The sequence below is a fragment of the Bufo bufo genome, chromosome 2 (assembly GCF_905171765.1).
Source record: "Bufo bufo chromosome 2, aBufBuf1.1, whole genome shotgun sequence".
Taxonomy (NCBI): Eukaryota; Metazoa; Chordata; class Amphibia; order Anura; family Bufonidae; genus Bufo; species Bufo bufo.
The window spans coordinates 794,463,870-794,482,545 of record NC_053390.1 but is presented as its reverse complement, the minus strand read 5'-3'; the positions used below and the strand labels follow the sequence as shown (position 1 = coordinate 794,482,545).

General features: G+C 46.6%; 1 protein-coding gene across 2 annotated transcripts; it reads right to left on the bottom strand.

Annotated features, from left to right (window-relative positions):
* Positions 1–208: 208 nt before the first annotated feature.
* RMND5A (required for meiotic nuclear division 5 homolog A) lies at positions 209–16,720 on the bottom strand. Of its 2 annotated transcripts, none has more exons than XM_040419267.1 (9): positions 16,077–16,720; positions 13,402–13,547; positions 9,013–9,147; positions 6,693–6,793; positions 4,829–4,995; positions 4,593–4,758; positions 3,009–3,111; positions 2,619–2,773; positions 209–856 (listed from the first exon to the last, which is right to left on the bottom strand). In XM_040419267.1, the coding sequence occupies exons 1-9, from the start codon at positions 16,216–16,218 to the stop codon at positions 793–795; spliced, it is 1,179 nt and encodes a 392-aa protein (XP_040275201.1). In that variant the 5' UTR covers positions 16,219–16,720; the 3' UTR covers positions 209–792. The 2 variants fall into 2 exon arrangements, with proteins under 2 accessions (XP_040275201.1, XP_040275202.1); XM_040419268.1 differs by having other exon boundaries at positions 13,402–13,544; positions 16,077–16,218.
* Positions 16,721–18,676: the final 1,956 nt, after the last annotated feature.

Below are 18,676 nucleotides of genomic sequence, written 5' to 3'. Positions count from 1 at the left end.
GATACCGTTCAAAATCCTGAATATCGGCCGATAATATTGGTAAAACCGATAATCGGTCGATCCCTACTTAAATGAGTGTTTATGGAGGTCAGGAGATCAGAGATAAGGCTTTACATGAGCTGTCAGCTGACTGAAAACAGGAGAGGCAGTCTGCAAATATAAAGATTTTTAAGTGCATGTATCACACAAACTGCAGAATTTTTTTTTAATAAAGACAATTGAAAAAAATTATTTCTAGCCCACAATTAGTAAAATGCAACCATAAAAAAAAAAAAAAAAAAAAAAAAATATTGCCCAGAAGGTGTCCATATCCTTTCAATCGTTTATCAGCTATGGTCTGTACTAGACGCCTCTGGCTATATACACACCATACAGGGGGGGAAAAGAACTCACGACATTGCTCTACATTGACTTTCAGCAGATGACAAGGAGATAGGAAGAGGACAAGGAAGGAGGAGCGGGAGGGGGTCTTTAATAATAAAAAGTTTACATCATCTCTTGCTTTGTAAGTACAAAAACACCTGCATTGTCTGACCGCTGCTGGAGCGCGGCCATATACAGAGGTTACAGGAAGGTCCTTGGGACGCACATGTACAAGACTTCAACCCTGGCGCTGTCTAGATTGTGGTCAGGATTATACTTGTTGGTAGTGTCTATGTGGATTGCCTTTACCAAAAAATTCAGGATGATCCTGGGTCTCTAATAATAAATGGAGATACGGGAAAAACTCCCCAAGCTTTCTTCAAATGCACTAAAAATCTAGGAGGCTGCCGACGCAACCAGCCCCCATGTTCAGAAGAAGATCTGTTTGGCATCTCCTGGGCTCTGCTCCATAGGGCAATACGGGCACTTTAATCTGCGGAGAAGATAGACAAGTTACAGTTATGGGCTACAGAGGTCATGAAGACCCTCATGCACTGATCCATTAAAAGGGGCGTGCCAAGCCAGAAATACACACAATGTGATTGATGGGAACAAGCACTGACATCAACGATCCTAAACACGGGGGTCCGGTGCCTTCATATGAATGGAGCAGCGGGTCAAGCACGTCAACTGCTGCTCTATCCATTATCTACTCCATACAGCGCTCTGTCAGTCCCATAGGGAACAGCGTGTAACCTGCCACTATATTTGTACAGGGGCATGGGATCCCCATTCTTACCCCTATTCTGTGGATAGGGGTACATTTGTAACGTGGCACCATCCCTCTAAAACTAATCTAATAGATGCCATTACACTTGGCCTCAGTTTACAAAGGGCTCATTGAAGCACTGGCTTTGACTATATAAGGGGCAGGCCACGTAGGTGAGGGCCACGTAGCAGCTGCTACAGCGATAGTTAAGCCCCTGCCTTCTTAGTTCACCTGCAGAAGGTGTCGTCTTCGTTATACTGCCACGCTACTGACGAGGCTCTAGGCTGCTCTGCAGTGAATGGAGGCTCATTATGCAGAGATCAGTACAGGAATCAAAATAGGGACAAAGATACGAAGGGCAAAGACGGCTGATACAGCAGTGACCCATGAATTACTTGCCTAAAGGGGTATTCCGGTTGTTAAAAGTTATCCCCCTATCCACAGGATACAGAATAACTATTAGACTGGTGGGGGTCCTACCGCTCGTACACCCACCTCATCGAGATCCCTGCATGTCAAGCAAGTGAACTGCCACAGCATTCATCTCTATGGGAGTTCAGGAAATTGTATTCGGCCATCTCCAGAATTCCCCTACAGATGAATGAAACGATGGTGCACATGTTGCACTTGCTGCTCCATTTGTTTCAGCGGGCTCCTCGTTCTTGTGAATGGTGGGGGTCCCAGCGGTAGGACCCCCACCAATCTAATAGATCCACAGTATAGGGGATAATTTTTTATAATGGGAATACCTCTTTAATAAATAATATGCAACTCTCTAATATACACTACCATTTTGAAGAGCTCTAAACGGAAACATTCTAGTTTGCATCCACAGGGTGAAAATCTGCTCTGACCTACCCCGCGGAGGGGGTTTGCTACTGTTATGTCCAGCCTAGACCACCCCATGAGTAAGGCCTGCTCCATACGTGGTGGATTTTTCTGGCACAAATCCTCATGTGCCGCACTGAGCACCGCAGGGAAAACTAAAGCACGTGCAGCACGGTTCAATGGAGGCCGCTGACGAACGGGTCGGGTCACATGGACCTGCATCAGCGGTCAGGATGGGACCGGAATGCCACACAGGCATCGGGTGGCTGTATAAAAGCAGCACAGATGTTAACCACACGTATATAATAGTAAGTTACTCTATGTGCCCTGTCCATTACGGAAATTACAGAGTGGCCAACCCCTTTAAGCAGATCCAATACATACTTAAAGGGGTTATCCAAGATTACAAAATGTACCGCATATACCCGGGCCCCACACACTGAATATACTTACCTGGCTCCCCGCACCGCCGCTGCTTCTCCCCGTGCGTGGATGAAAACATCCGGGGAGCAGCCAATAGCAGGCGGGGACAGGGACGAGCCTCCCTAGCATCGCGGGTGACACTAGAGAGACTCGACCCCGTCCAGACGATGACTGGGGCGTCCGGCATTAAGACAAGTGAGTAACACAAGCTGGTGGACGGGGTTCACATACTTACTTGCTACCATTAAACATCTTATTTAATGCATCTCTTGATATTATATGACCACAGACGAGTTTCATGGGAGGATTATTGTCTGTCGTTTGCTGACGAAGGATCGGGCAGGCGAAGATTGAATGATACCAGCACTTTTTACCTAGGTCCACTTCAATCTGAGAAGAAATGGAAAGTTACATTCTAGGACAGGTTGCTGGAGGCAATTTTCATCATTCCCGGCAAACCCCTTTAATGTGGAGAGTGCCTCTAAAATCATTTTTCCACCTGGAAAATCAAGATTCATGTACTTTTCTGATCTTGCTTAGTAGGAAAACCCCTAAAAATTGGCACACACTAAGAACTGGTGACTACTACACATTGCTGCAGTGTGAACAGATGTCCTCTACTCACCGGTAACTCGTCCTTCTGATTCCACACTCCGGTGCACTGCCGCTGTTCGATAACTGCCTTTATGTTAATTAATGCTGGAAGAGCCACACAACCGGCAGAAAAGCTACAAAAAGGGAGAAAAAAAATAAAATAAAAAATAAGTCTAATTGCTATTACATTTAGACTGATGGAACTAAAATTGCCTTCGTTCTCGTTTACACGGCAGATTTTGCAATGACAGAATTCGCTACATATTCTGCAGCAGAATCCCCTCTGGTTGGTGCTGCGTTTTTTCAACGTGAATGCAGTGGAATGTGGTTAAGCCACAGTCAGTGGATTTAAACTGCGTGGACAACAGTCATGGTCTCCAGGGCGGTCTATGCACCAAGAGAAGACATGCCTGTTCTCGGAGCAGTCGCAGCGATAAACAATGTGCAGAAATTTTCTGCGTGTAAACCCGACCTGTGGGACAGATTTTGAAATCCGCAGCATGTCAATTGCTTGTGCGGATTTTCACTGCCGATTTCTCCCTTTGCTATGCAAAGAGTGAGACCGGTGGGTAAAATACTCGACAAAATCCACACTTAACACATACAGATTATGTTTCATTTTTTTTTTTTTTTTTACAGATTTTTTTAACTTTTCCCTTAGGGAACTTGAACATGCGACTGATCACTTCTCCCATAGACTGCAGTGAAGTACCAGTCTATGGGACTTTCATTATGTTCCCATGGAGGTACATTGCTGTGGTAGGGATAGGAGCCTCTAGCAGGCTCGAAGACACCAAAGCAAACAAACGGCTCCCTTGATGTGTGTGCGGAAGCCATCTGTGCCCTGGGAGTGCAGCCATCCCTTGGTTACACTGCCCAGATGCAGTCATCACAATTGACCACAACATCTGAGAGGTTAAATGTCCACAATCGGAGTTATCGCCAATCGTGAACATTGCTTCTGGGCGTCTGCTGTTTAAAACCTAAGCCGAGTCGGCGACATCTTTAAAAAAGGACCACATCTGGATGTACAGTTACACCCAGGTATGGAAAGGGACTAAAGGAGCTGTCTCAGAGAAAACTCCCTTCTAAACGTGGACGCCGTCTCGCTTCCGGGACACAGGCCTCAGCAACTTGAATAGTAAGTCTTCAAATCTGGACAACCCCTTTAAAAGGGTTAGTTTTACACTGGCAGGATATCTACTAGGTCTGACTTGGCTTAATAGACAGATATTGATAGCACACCCAGGGTGAGGGCCTTTATCACTTTTTTAGGCCCCCAACAGACATGGTAACCCATCAGCACCCCCAGATTCGCACTGCACCAATGGGCTGATAAAGGGAACCTGCTCCTGACTGTCAGGCAAAGCTTCGGAGCCCATCAGATCGACAGGACATACAGTGCTTTTAAGGTGTTTCCCCCTATTGGTTATACAGCACTAGCATCTTCTGAAGTAGTCACTCACAACACAGGGGCTCAAGTGCTGCAGCTCACCTTGACTGATGGATATTCCTGGACAGCCCCTTTAAGATACTGTATCAGATTCTTAGAGGGGAAAAAAAAAAAAAGAACCAAAAGTATTCATATGAATTACAGAATAAAAGCGTTCCTCACCTAACACTGAGAGGAGATTCTACAGAGAGGCCCAGCAGGGAGCAGGCGTCCCGGGTGAAGATGTCGCAGATGTCTGCCCACTGGTTTGCATCCAGCAGATGAACATAGGGAGAGTTCTCTATACCCTGCCGCAGGTACACGAGGCTTCCCATGAGCACCTGGATATCTGGGAAATCAAGGAGGAGGATTACTACATCTGATGACACGCGCCACAGAATGACATGCTCAGCACTTACCTTTCTGATGATTTAAAGCGAAAGGCTGGAAGTTTTTGGCATACTGCAGCGCCTCCCTCTGGTTGGCTGCGCCCCCCATCAGTAAACTAATGAAGTACAATCTGTGAAGCTTGAACTCCAATGAGCTGTTCTGCGCCATCAGCATTTCCCTGTTTGACACGGCCCACCTACGGAGAAAGACAAAAGGAGAATCCTCTCTGGTCAGCTACAGCATTGTCAAGAACTCTCCTTGCTGGCAGTGAATGAGATTTTTTTATTTATTTTTTTACATTGGGAAGCCGAAAAATCGGTACAGACCCAATTCCTCTCACAGCTGGTAGTTTGCTTCTATCCAGCATATCCTTTGTGAACTCAAACCACCTGGACTGAAACGTAATGTTTGCACTGATACACTGTAGCAAACTATCAGCACAGGGAAGAGATTTGTGCTGCTGATGGATACAAGTATTAAATCTGTACAGAGTGTCAGCCTCTGGCTGTAAACAAGAACGTTTCCACTCACTGACAGCAAGTAGGAATTTTAAAAATGCTGGCAGAGGAAGAGGGAGGAGCAAGGGGGCACAAAGTGACTTAGACCCACACTTAAGTGCACTTAACTGCTCAGTGACATATGGATTAAAAGTACTTTCACCATAATGAGCCAATGGATCGGTAAGCTAGCCCTACAAGGCACCGTGCCTGCTGTAACAGTGAACTTCCTGGCGACAAATGCATTTAAAAAGGGAGTCTAAGTGGTGAAAGGAATTCTCAGATTTCGACATTTCCTTAAAAGGGGTTCTCCCACGAAAAATATTCTAAACTTATCAAACCAGCTCCTGGATCTGAATACTTTTGTAATTACATATAATTAAAAATTTAGTACAAGAAATTTCGAGTGAACTCCTTTACATTAAGGTTTTTGACCTCCTGAGGCAGTAACTGAAATAAGATTAACTATTATGTTTAATAACCAAGGATATTTCCTTCTCCCACGTTCTTGTATTGTACCTGCAATGTCAATATCAGTACAATGTATACACCTTATGTATGCATACTTTTATTTTCAAAAAAAAATTAAAAAAATTTGTACAGCTGAATCTATCTGTACAGCACCACCTGGTGTGTGTTTTTTTATTTATTTATTTTTTGCTCAATGAGAAGGCCGCACATGCTCCGTTTCATCCTTCAACCGCCTCCCGAGCTGCGACAGGGAGAGCCGAGAAGACACGCCTCCCGAGCTGCGACAGGGAGAGCCGAGAAGACACGCCTCCCGAGCTGCGACAGGGAGAGCCGAGAAGACACGCCTCCCGAGCTGCGACAGGGAGAGCCGAGAAGACACGCCTCCCGAGCTGCGACAGGGAGAGCCGAGAAGACACGCCTCCCGAGCTGCGACAGGGAGAGCCGAGAAGACACGCCTCCCGAGCTGCGACAGGGAGAGCCGAGAAGACACGCCTCCCGAGCTGCGACAGGGAGAGCCGAGAAGACACGCCTCCCGAGCTGCGACAGGGAGAGCCGAGACACGCCCCCTTAGCTGCAGCAGAAAAGACACTCCCCTTGAGCTGTCAGCTTGATATAAATCTAGTTGAACAGGGGTCGGCAACCTTCGGCACTCCAGCTGTTGTGAAACTACAACTCCCAGCATGCATACTTACTCTGCTCTTCTCTGAACTCCCACAGAAATGACTGGAGCATGCTGGGAATTGTAGTTTCACAGCGGCTGGAGTGCCGCTGATCCCTGTAGTAGAGCAATAAATGTGGAGATCTCTGGATCCATGTGAGGTACAGGGGCTGGTTCTATCTTTGTTATGAAGAGATAATCATGTACTATATGATGTCTGATTTTCGTTTTTTACATTAGTCATGGGAATACCCCTTTAATACTCACTCTAACGCTGGTCGCAGAACCCGAACCTTCAGTGCCTCCAATATCCTGTTCAGCTCCACAAACGGCTCTTTCTGGCTCGGGTCTATGGAGAGTCCAGCTTCCTGCAGAACAGAGAGAACTGAGTGCGAGCCTATAGACAGTGTAACAGAGAGGCAGCGAGGAAAAAGAAGCAGGAACAATAGGAAGAGCGCGCCCGTGTCACTCCAGCCAAATGTCACCTGAGGTGTCAATGTAAAAAGCAGCACCAGGAAAACCCCTACAATCAGGGTCTCCAGCATCCCCTCCGGATTAATGGGGTGCTGGGGGTCACAACCCCATAATGACATGAGGATAGGTCATCAACGTTACAGTGCTGGAAAATCCCTGTAAATAAATTTCTCAGGGTACTTTCACACTAGCGTTTTTCTTTTCCGGCATAGAACTGATCTGATCAGGCATATCCCCATGCATTCTGAATGGAGATCAATCAGTTCAGTCTTTTTGACTGATCAGGACGGAGATAACCGTAGCATGCTGCGTTTTTTTTATCTCCGCCCAAAAAAACTGAAGACTTGCCTGAATGCCAGATCCGGCATTTTTTTTCCATAGGAATGTATTAGTGCCAGATCCGGCATTCAAAAAAGGTGAAAAAAATATATAAATGCCGGATCTGTTTTTCCGGATGACACCGGAAAGACGGATCCGGCATTTCAATGCATTTTTCTGACCGATCAGGCACTTTTAAGACTGATCCGGATCCTGACCAGTCTTAGGGCTGTTTCACACGAGCGAGTCCATTGCGGGAATCGCGCTCCGTGTGCGAGTATGATCCTCCGCTCTGGACTTGCAGGAGCGCACGGCATTATCATGATTTATAATGCTGTGTGTGTCTGCATGGCCTTATTTCCACAGAATCCTACTGACCTAAAGCTGTCAGTATGATTCTGTAGAAATAAGGTCAAGCAGAGACACATAGCATTATAAATCATGATAATGCCGTGCGCTCCTGCAAGTCCAGAGCGGAGGATCACACTCGCACACGGAGCGCGATTCCCGCAATGGACTCGCTCGTGTGAAACAGCCCTAAGGCTATTTTCACACTTGCGGCAGAGTGATCCGGCAAGCAGTTCCATCGCTGGAACCGCCTGCCGGATGCGTCAAAACGGATGCCAACTGATGGCATTTGTAAGACTGATCCGGACCCTGATCTGTCTTACAAATGCCGGATCCGTCTTTCCGGTGTCATCCGGAAAAACGGATCTGACTTTTTTTTTTTCACCTTTTTTGAATATATTTTGATTGCCGGATCTGGCACTAATACATTCCTATGGGAAAAAAATGCCGGATCTGGCATTCAGGCAAGTCTTCTGTTTTTTTGGCCGGAGATAAAACCATAGCATGCTGCGTTTTTATCTCCGTCCTGATCAGTCAAAAGGACTGAACTGAAGACATCCTAGACGGATTGCTTTCCATTCAGAATGCATAGGGATAAAACTGATCAGTTCTTTTCCAGTATAGGGCCCCTAGGAACTCTATGCTGGAAAAGAAAAAAGTTTGGGCGATTTCCAATAATGCAGTGGGACAGTATTTTACGCATCACTGTCTGGTGCACTACACCTCCGAAAATGCAGGTCACCAGAGAGAGGTCTGTGCAGACATGGAGTTGGTAAAGAATGCTGGGAGATTTCAGCTCTGAATTGTGAATGCAGCTCAGGACTGTAACACAGGAGGTAAAATCAGGATAAAAGACTGATGCGTTTTCAGGGCGAGTCAACTTTTCATGTAGATTAATTGCATGTACGTTTTAAAAGGAACCTCTAATGAGGATTTAGGCTCCCCAAACCCTCATGAAAGGTTCTCTCTAAGTAGGTTGTCCAAGATTTTGATAGTGATGACTAAGCGGGGGTCCTGAGCTGTTTGAGGAGGTCTTGGTGCTCCATGAGCACTTAGGCCTCTTCCAAGGTCAGTGATGTCACGTTCATCGGTCACATGGCCTATGTTCCACTCTGCCCCATTCAAGTGAATGAGCCTGAGCTACAATACCAAGCGCAGCCACTATACAAAATACAGCGCTGTGCTTTGCGGCCTTCTCCGTGCTCGCCGCCTCCTCAAAACAGCTGATCAGTGGGACCCCTGCTGGTCTGACACTGATGACAGGTCATCAATATCAAAATCCTGGAAAACCTCTTTAAGAACACGCTCCAGTTCACACGATCAGGGTCTGCAGACCTTGTGGTTTTCTCCAGTCATCACAGCTTTCTATATAATCGCTCTGCCTAAAGATTAGTGGCATCTCCGGCTGGTGCACTGCAGCATGTAGACACCTAGAGCAGGTACCTACCTGGCACAGCTCCTCAGCCACATCCAGCATTCCCTGCCTGAAGAAGTGCTCCACCATTACTTCGTTGAGCATCCGTTGGCTGTCCGCCTGCCAGCAGCCGTCGATGCCCACACTGCTGATGTCTGCATCAAAATTCTGGGAAGGAGAAAGAAACCCGTATATTAGCGACCCTGGCTGGCACTCTGCGGAGGTGTAATGACAAAGGTACGTAACAAAACACATACAGCGCAGTGTTCTTTCTTCTGTGCTATGCCACTGTATAGAAAAGTAAAGTCAATTGGACTCTGTCCAGATGAAACTTCTTAAAGAGACCAGCTGTGTATGGAGGCTTAAAGGGTTTGGCCCGCAAAAAATAGTCAACATTTTTCAAACCAGCACTTGGATCTGATTACTTTTGTAATTGCATGTAATTAAAATTTTTGTATAGCCACTGAGTTATTCAATAAAATGTATCTGTATAGCGCTCACTGAGATGGTCGCACATGCTCAGTTTCATCCTCAACTACCTCCTGAGCTGTGATCGGGAGAGCATGGACACGCCCGCTGAGCTGTGATAGGGAGAGCATGGACACGCCCCCTGAGCTGCAGCAGAAAAGACACTCCCCTTGAGCTTCCAGCTTGATATAAATCTAGCAGAGCAATGACTGGGGAGATGGTTCTAGCTTTGTTAGAGATTGTATGAGGTCTGATTTTCATTTTTTTATATTAATCATGGGATAACCCCTTTCATGGCAAAAATATATATATATATCTCACACACACACACACAAAATGTCTCCCAGGAAAATATAACCATCTCGCTAGCGCCACCTTCTGGAAGTGGCTTCCTATGAGTCAAAGTCCCTCTTGAAAAAAATAATTTGTATTTTTTTCAAGAGGGACTTTGACTCATAGGAAGCCACTTCCAGAAGGTGGCGCTTGCGAGATGGTTCTCCTTCCCTGGGAGACACCTCTTTGCATTTGTGCAGATAAAATAATGGTATGCTGGCATGATTGTTGTGCTTTTTCATAGGTGTATAACATTTATTAGGGGTGGGCGATATGGCCTAAAATCTATATTGCGATATAATTTTAAGCATATTGCGATATATTCTATATTTCGGGGAGGGGGTGGTTAAACTTTATTTTTTTAAACGTTTTATTTATTTAATAACTATTAGCCTCCTTAGGGACTAGAGCCCTTGTCCTATTCACCCTAATAGAGCTCTATCAGGGTGAATAGGACCTCACACTCTCCCTGCTGCCCTGTGCATAGTGCACACAGCAGCAGGGAGCTGACCATGGCAGCCAGGGCTTGAGTAGCATCCTGGCTGCCATGGTAACCGATCGGAGCCCCGCGATTACACTGCTGGGGCTCTGATCAGAAGCTGCCACCCTGGGGCCACTGCCACCAATGATTTAATCGTGTGAAGGGGGCTCAATTAACATAATACTTAGAAGAGGGGGAGTAGAAGGGAGGGGCTGTGGCCACTGCGCCACCAAGGGTTAATTGCGGCGGATCACAGCGCGCAGTAACAGAGGCCAGGTTTGGGATATGACCGGCACATGCAGGCTACGTTTGTATTCAGGCATATTAACTATATTCATTGGTGGCGCAGTGGCCACAGCCCCTCCCCCTCTCATTGGTGGCGCAGTGGCCACAGTCCCTCCTCCTCCGTTCTCATTGGTGGCGGAGTGGCCACAGTCCCTCCTCCTCCTCGTCTGTTCCTCATTGGTGGTCAGCGGCAGCCGCACACAGTGGGGAGGGACTCTCTCCTTCTCCACTGTGCCGGCTCAGAAGAACATGGTGCGTGCCGAGAGCGGCGTATGCCATGTTCTACCGCGATATAAACTAAATCTCTATCATTGGCCAAATTTATATTGCATATCGTCTATATCGCCCACCCCTAGTTTATGTCTAAATATCCTAATTATAGTGGATTTGATTATATAAGAGGCCATATTGTGACATCTTCACCATTTTGTATGTATTTTAAAGTAGGCCGAAAGAGGTTCATGGAGAGGACGCAGTTCATATAATTTCTTCTATGTAGATGTACCAGTCTGAGAAGAGCGATTCTTGTCTCCTTTTAGATTTATGACTGAGATAAGGATATTCTCTAGACATATTTTAAGTGTAGACTTTGTTAGTAAGATGGTGTTGTTTTAACTAACAATCGTTGAAGTAACAGAGGAGACACACGTCTGTGATGGACCTCGTGCTATTATATTCTTATCGGTACCATAAATTTAGTAGCTTGGGAAATGTCTCAAATGGTACCCAAACATTTTTTTTTTTTTTTATTGCTTTATGTGTCAAAAATAATCCCTTACCTCTGATTTAGGATTCCTTATGTTATGTGTATGGAATGTAAGACGAAATAAGACCTGGACATTTAACCCTTACTAGTATGATGCTAATAGCCTATGCAATAGTGCTACCTAGGTATGAATAGGTAACATTGCACCAACAGCCGAAATGCATTCTGGGTGATATAGTGACATCACAGTCATTATCATGTGTACACGCCTAAACGACAATGATTGGAAAACTCCAAGTTAGGAAGGTGTGTCTAAGTTTGTGATCATAAAACACACACACAGAAAAGAAAGAAAAAACAGAGAGAAGCAAAAAAAGAAAGGAAAGCGCCCAGGAGAAAAATCCCAATGATCAGAACGGACTTTAGAGCTGACTTCCCTTAGACTCTGCATATCATCTGCATTCTCGGGTAACGTATAACTTTATTATGTGTAGTATTGATTGAATTATTTGGCTTGATATTTAGTAACTCCCCACTTTAGTGCGGATGTATAATGTTAAAAGTGCTACATCAATATTATCACTATTCAGTAAAGATGCATATTACTGAATAAAAGATCCAATATTGATATAAGAGAAACTCTCCGATTGGAATATTCAATTCCATAGCCAATATCTGGCCTGATAATTTATGTAGCAATACTACCCAATATCAGAGATTGGTCATAGTTTGAGCAGAGCAAGGGTTCGTATATGCCTTAATCAATATTAAGTTTATTGTGTACATCTCATAATTGTCGTCGGGACGTTTGTATTACATTTTACGTTTGAGAGGTGATATGGAACACTGGTAGTCGTGTTAGAGCCATCTAGTGGCGAATTTAGGGTACTGCATATCACTGTGTGTTATTGCATATAATTTAATTTTATATTCGTTAAGCTTTGATTGTATTTTTGAGTTATTATATAATAAATCATTTATATTTTTGCATAGACGCTTGTACCATGTTTTACTGATTGCACAATATAATTCAATTAACGACGATCTCTTTTTGAGGTGTTTTATATGTCCACCTCTAGGATCAATTTCCTTTAAAATACTTCCATTGATCCTTTCTTTTATATGAAGCATTTGCTTTATATCCCTGACATGATGTACTCTCCTGGCACCCATCGGGTGAACTCAGCTCTGTAAATGTGTTTGTGGGGTGCCATGGGAGTTTTACTGGCAAGGCAAAAACGTGACGTTACCTGCAATGCTATCCTCAATATTGGCTTCAAGAGGGGACAATGCAGGTAGGTGACCCAGGGTGACAGGCAGGAACCCCGCTCTGTCTACTGCAAGTGCCCCCTTTCTCTGAGTTTTTTTTTTAGAGGGTGCCCACTAACTTATTATTAGACCCCCTAAAGATATGCATCACATGACCCCGGTCTATGACCACTGCAGCCAACCAGCATCATGTGTCCTATCACTGAGCGGTGAGGTCAGTAGTATGGTACTAGTGAGGTAAGTGGTCACGAGCCAGCTACTCCTACACGAAGATGTGTGTGTGTGTGTGTGTGTGTGAGTGTGTGGGGGAGAGAGTATTGTTTTAAAGAGGACCTTTCACCGATTCTTACCCTATGAACTAACTATACAGACATGTGGAGCGGCGCCCGGGGATCTCACTGCACTTACTATTATCCCCGGGCAACGCTCCGTTCTCCTGCTATGTCCTCCGGTATCTCCGTTCCCTAAGTTATGGTAGGCGGAGTCTGCCCTTGTTCTGCTGTAGCGCTGGCCAATCGCATTGCAGAGCTCACAGCCTGGGAGAAAATAACCTCCCAGGCTGTCAGCTCTGCGCTGCGATTGGCCAGCGCTAGAGCAGAACAAGGGCAGACTCCGCCTACCATAACTTAGTGAGCGGAGATACCGGAGGGCATATCAGGAGAACGGAGCGGCGCCCGGGGATAATAGTAAGTGCAGTGAGATCCCCGGGCGCCGCTCCACATGTCTGTATACTTGGTTCACATTGTCATAATGGGTGAAAGGTCCTCTTTAAGTCAATTCATAACACCCCAAGTGGTCCATGGTGTTAATTGCCTTTAAATGTACAGGCCACATTCCATACATGCAGCAGCCGTGTACAGGGAACACGCATGTATTGTACCTTATCGATGGCCTTCCCCACCCGGGACACGCTGCTGTGGATATCCTTGTGGTCGGAGGCCAGCTTCTGCACCGTGTCCTTGATCCGCTTACAGCACTGCGTTAACACCAGAGACAACGTCCCAGATAATTCTCCATCTTGTTCTGCTGGGAAGAAGGGGGAGAGTGATTTATACAGCCGCACATACAATCCGTGTAGCATGCACTGTAAGGCTTTCGGTTGAAGTGAAGATAAATATGTATCAGAAAAATAAAAAACACATACGCTGTAAACATGTTAAAAGGGGTGGTCCGTCCTAGGAGCCGACAACCCCAGTGGTCATAAACTGTGTCCAACTAGCAGTGACCTTCTGTTCCACAACGTGACTGCTGAAGCCAGTGATTGGCTGCAGTGGTCATGGGACTAAGCCACTTCCCACCTGGTAGAGAATGGAAGTGGCCATGAAATTTCCTCTATTTGGGCACAGGTTACAACCAGTGGGGAATCTTGAAAAAGGGGATTAGTTAGTAAGAAGAGTATCCCCCATCATGTAACACTTCAGGAGCATCTTTTCTGATAGCCGTGTCGTACCGTTCCTTCTAGGAATTGATTAATAAACTTACAACTGGGTGTCCCTACATAATCCGACACTGTCCAATCAGTACCTCATTAACAAGGTGAACGGTTCAGGACACCTACGATCTGCTGAGCGGAGTGACACTTTAATGCCTCCTGCACACAGCCGTTGTTGGCCGTGCCCGTACTGCGGCCGGAAAACAGTGGCTCCACAGCATACGGGCACCACACATCAGGGATGCGGACCCATTCACGGAAATACTACGCAGTGATTCCATGGGTTTTACTGTCCGTGCCTTCGCACTGCAAAAACGTTGCGCGTCCAGTAATTTTTTTTGTGGCGCGGACCATCGGTTTGCAGAGAGAGGTGCTCGCAGGAGCGCCGGCACCTTCTCAAACAGCCGATCAGCAGGGGTCCCGGATGTTGGACGACCCCCACCGATCAGATTCAATCAGTAGAAAAATCTCAGAGACCACCACCGTTTAAACATTGATGACAAGTCATCAGCATCTATGGGGGTCCGAGTCCTGCTGCATCTTATACCTAGCACAGCGCCATACGTGGTCTAGTGGCTGTTCTAGGTATTGCATCTCAATCCCATTCATTTAAATGGGACTGCGCTGTAGAAATGCCAAGGGACCGATCATAACACCTATGTAGACAAGGGTTCCAGGAGCCAGACCCCTACAGGATTACACAGAAGCCCCTTTCATATGTATTTGAGTGCTTTCCTAAGCTTTAAATAGCCCAGACCCCTCCACTAGAATGACCTCAACCCTATGTGACTGCGCAGGACACCAGCACAGCTGTCACACCTGCCGCCGCCCCCCCATACTGGTTTACATGGGGGTTCTAGATATTTCCGTAGAGGTTCTCCAGGACAATGCTCTTGGATTGAGTGACACAGATTGGGCGTCTCCGGAGGGGTGAGGTGCGGGATGTTTTAGGGTCGAAATTTGGGTCCAATTTCGAGCTTACTGTGAGCGACTGCACCAATAACATGCACACTCAGACTGGCTAGGCATGCAGGTTTAGGGGGTAGGTGGCTGCCCGACACTTGGAGCTGCTGACCCATCGTAGGCAACTTAACCTTAGATGGAAAAACAAAAACAAAGAGGTAGATGCACTGCTCGGAGCGCTCTGCCCCATCGCTTTCATCGGCGCCGCAAAAGTTGAAGCCGAGGAAAGTGATGGGGCAGAGCGCTCTGAGCAGTGCTTCTGCCCCTTCGTTCCCCCCCCCCCCATGAAAAGGTTAAAATCCCACCCGTCCAATCTTTTTGCTTGCCCAGCAGTTGATGATGGGAGTACGCCTGGAGAGATAATGGGGCTCTGGCGGCAGACCACCGGTGTCTGGAGCGGTCGGGGGGTCCTCAGGACTTTCAGCCCCTGACGTTCACATAAGGAGGAAGGGATCGGCTGTGGCACAAGAACCGGCCCGGGGACAAGTAGCCGCCATTGTGCAGTCACAGGGGGGACAACAAGACAATGGGCAGTCACAGTCACCCTAGGGCCTGATCCAAGAGGAACGTCCATGGACGAGGAGCCCCCCGGGGCCAAAGCTCAGGTTCAGGTACGTAAAGGGGGTCATTTATCAAGGGACTTGCAGCTATTGTAGTCCTAAAAATAGCCGCAAGTCCCCTTTTTGGACTGACCGGAGCCATCTGAATGGCGGCCATCATGTCACGGAGGCGTCCGCCTGGCCATAGGCGGTATTAGCCCCTTTAATTCTCCAGGCCAATCATACACACCCGCTATTGTGTGTGGACAGACCCTTAGACTAACCGCTCGCCCCAAGAATGAACATTGATACGAACGCCTTTCATCGGTGATCAACATGCACAGTGAATGGGGCGCAAACAATCGTAAAAGCGATCATTCCTTCCCTTTTTTGCTTAGCACCGAGATGAGTAACAGCGCTTTAGACGAGTGCGGATCTACTCGTTTTGCGGCGCGCTGTGACCATCTAACATTCTAGTCACCTCCCTCGTGATGATGTCACTACGGAGCACGGTGATGTCATCACAGTGGACGTCACGCGACCTCCGGTGACAACCCTGCCTGGAAGTAACCCTTCTCAGCCGATCCCCCTATGTGGACATCCCCTTTAAGAGGCTCTTACCGGCGGCCTGCAGGATCTCCCTCCTCAGCCCGCCCGCGTACTCGATCAGCTCCTCCAGGCTCCGCTCGCAGTGCTGCCCATAGCCCCCGAACTTCTGCAGCACCTTCTCCAGCTCCCGCTCCACCGTCACGCACTGGTCCATGTCCCCGCAGTGTCCCGCGGAGGGGGCTAGGGGGCCCGGTAAGACGGGGCGGCGCGGGGGCGGCCCCGGGGCCTCCTCTTCCTCAGAGAGCAGCAGCAGCAGCTCCTCGGCCCGGGCCGGAGCGGCCCCCGCCAATGCGACCTGCGGTGGAGAATGGACGGACCGCGGCCTGACGTGACGCCGGCTTCCCGCCCCAGCTCCGGATCAGCGGAGGAGTCGTCACAAAGGCTCCGCTACCGGCAGGAGGCGGCACAACGTCAGCGCCGCTTGTTTTTGTTTTTAACGGAGCTCATCGTTGACCTGTTTTACCGGGACTGAACAACTGTACAGCGTAGGGGAGGTTCAACGTAACTGTCAACTAAAAGTGTCCGAGGCGTAGCGCCGCCGATAGGCCGGCCTTGTGCAGCCGCTGCCTAGTGTCTGACTAAACGGCTCAGGTAGCCATAGAAATTCTACCTTATTTATTCACGGGCCATAATAAACATTGTCTCCTCCAACTCCCCCCCCCCCCCCTCACTGTGGTGAACTAATGGAACATTCCATCTGATTACGTCAGCGCTGCTTCCCCCTGCCTGTAGTTATGATTGCTTCCATTTTTTTTAACATCCGGGTCTCGACAGTTGTTGCTGGGCGGAGCTTCTGAGCTGCCACCTGACGTCACCACGACGCGTTCTATTAACCCCTTAGTGCCTTCCAAAGAGCTATAACTTTTTTCTTTTTCCGTCCATGTAGCCGTATGAGCCGGGCGTGTTTTCTGCGGGACAAGTTGTCGTTTTTAAAGGCGCCATTTTGGGATGCGCGTAAATTACAGATTTTGAAATAAATAACGCGATTACTCTCTGGGGCAGTACGATTACAGCGATATCAAATACATATAGTTTTTTTTAGGTTTTACTAGTATTGCACAATAGAAAACATTTTTTTTAGATCGTCACATCCCAAAACCCAGAACTTTTTTCTCTTTCTTTTTACGGAGCTGTGTGAGGGCAACGTGTTCTTTTCATTTGTAGCATTTTGGGTTACATAACACTTTTTGATTGTTTTTTTCAGGCAAAAAAACAGCAATACTGGTATTGATTTTTTTTTATGGTGTTTACCGTATGGTACGCAATGATACCAAATATGTGGAGCGGGTTTTATCTAGCAATTTTTTTACCACAGAAAGTAATCTTTTTCAATGGAAAAAGGTGTAATTTTTTACTTAGTAAAATTTTTTTTTTTAACCATTTACTAGTCCCACAATAGGACTTCAACAGGCCATTTTTGATTCTTTCTATAATACCCTGTACTGCTTATGCAATACGGAGTATTACACTGTCATTGCTATACTGGCAGTGACCAGCAGGCCCCTCCCCCATCTCACTAAACCCTTTAGAATCTGCAGTCGCTATTGACTGTTTCACACGAACGAGTCCATTGCGGGAATCGCGCTCCGTGTATAAACGTGATCCTCCGTTCTGGACTTGCAGGAGCGCACAACATCATACTGATTTATAATGCTGTGTGCCTCTGCTTGACCTTACTTCTACAGAATAATAGTGACATAAAGCCGTCAGTATGATCCTGTAAAAGTAAGGTTAAGCAGAGGCGCATATCAGTATAATGCTCGTGTGCAACAGCCCTAACTGTGCAGGAGTGCCTCTACTAAATGTCATAGGCATTTAGTTACTACAGTAACTGTGCAGGAGTGCCTCTACTAAATGTCATAGGCATTTAGTTACTACAGTAACTGTGCAGGAGTGCCTCTACTAAATGTCATAGGCATTTAGTTACTACAGTAGCTGTACAGGAGTGCCTCTACTAAATGTCATAGGCATTTAGTTACTACAGTAGCTGTACAGGAGTGCCTCTATTAAATGTCATAGGCATTTAGTTACTACAGTAACTGTACAGGAGTGCCTCTATTAAATGTCATAGGCATTTAGTTACTACAGTAGCTGTACAGGAGTGCCTCTACTAAATGTCAGGCATTTAGTTACTACAGTAACTGTACAGGAGTGCCTCTACTAAATGTCATAAGCATTTAGTTACTACAGTAACTGTGTAGGAGTGCCTCTACTAAATGTCATAAGCATTTAGTTACTACAGTAACTGTGCAGGAGTGCCTCTACTAAATGTCAGGCATTTAGTTACTACAGTAACTGTGTAGGAGTGCCTCTACTAAATGTCAGGCATTTAGTTACTACAGTAACTGTGCAGGAGTGCCTCTATTAAACGTCATAGGCATTTAGTTTCTACAGTAACTGTACAGGAGTGCCTCTATTAAATGTCATAAGCATTTAGTTACTACAGTAACTGTGCAGGAGTGCCTCTACTAAATGTCAGGCATTTAGTTACTACAGTAACTGTGCAGGAGTGCCTCTATTAAATGTCATAAGCATTTAGTTACTACAGTAACTGTACAGGAGTGCCTCTATTAAACGTCATAGGCATTTAGTTTCTACAGTAACTGTACAGG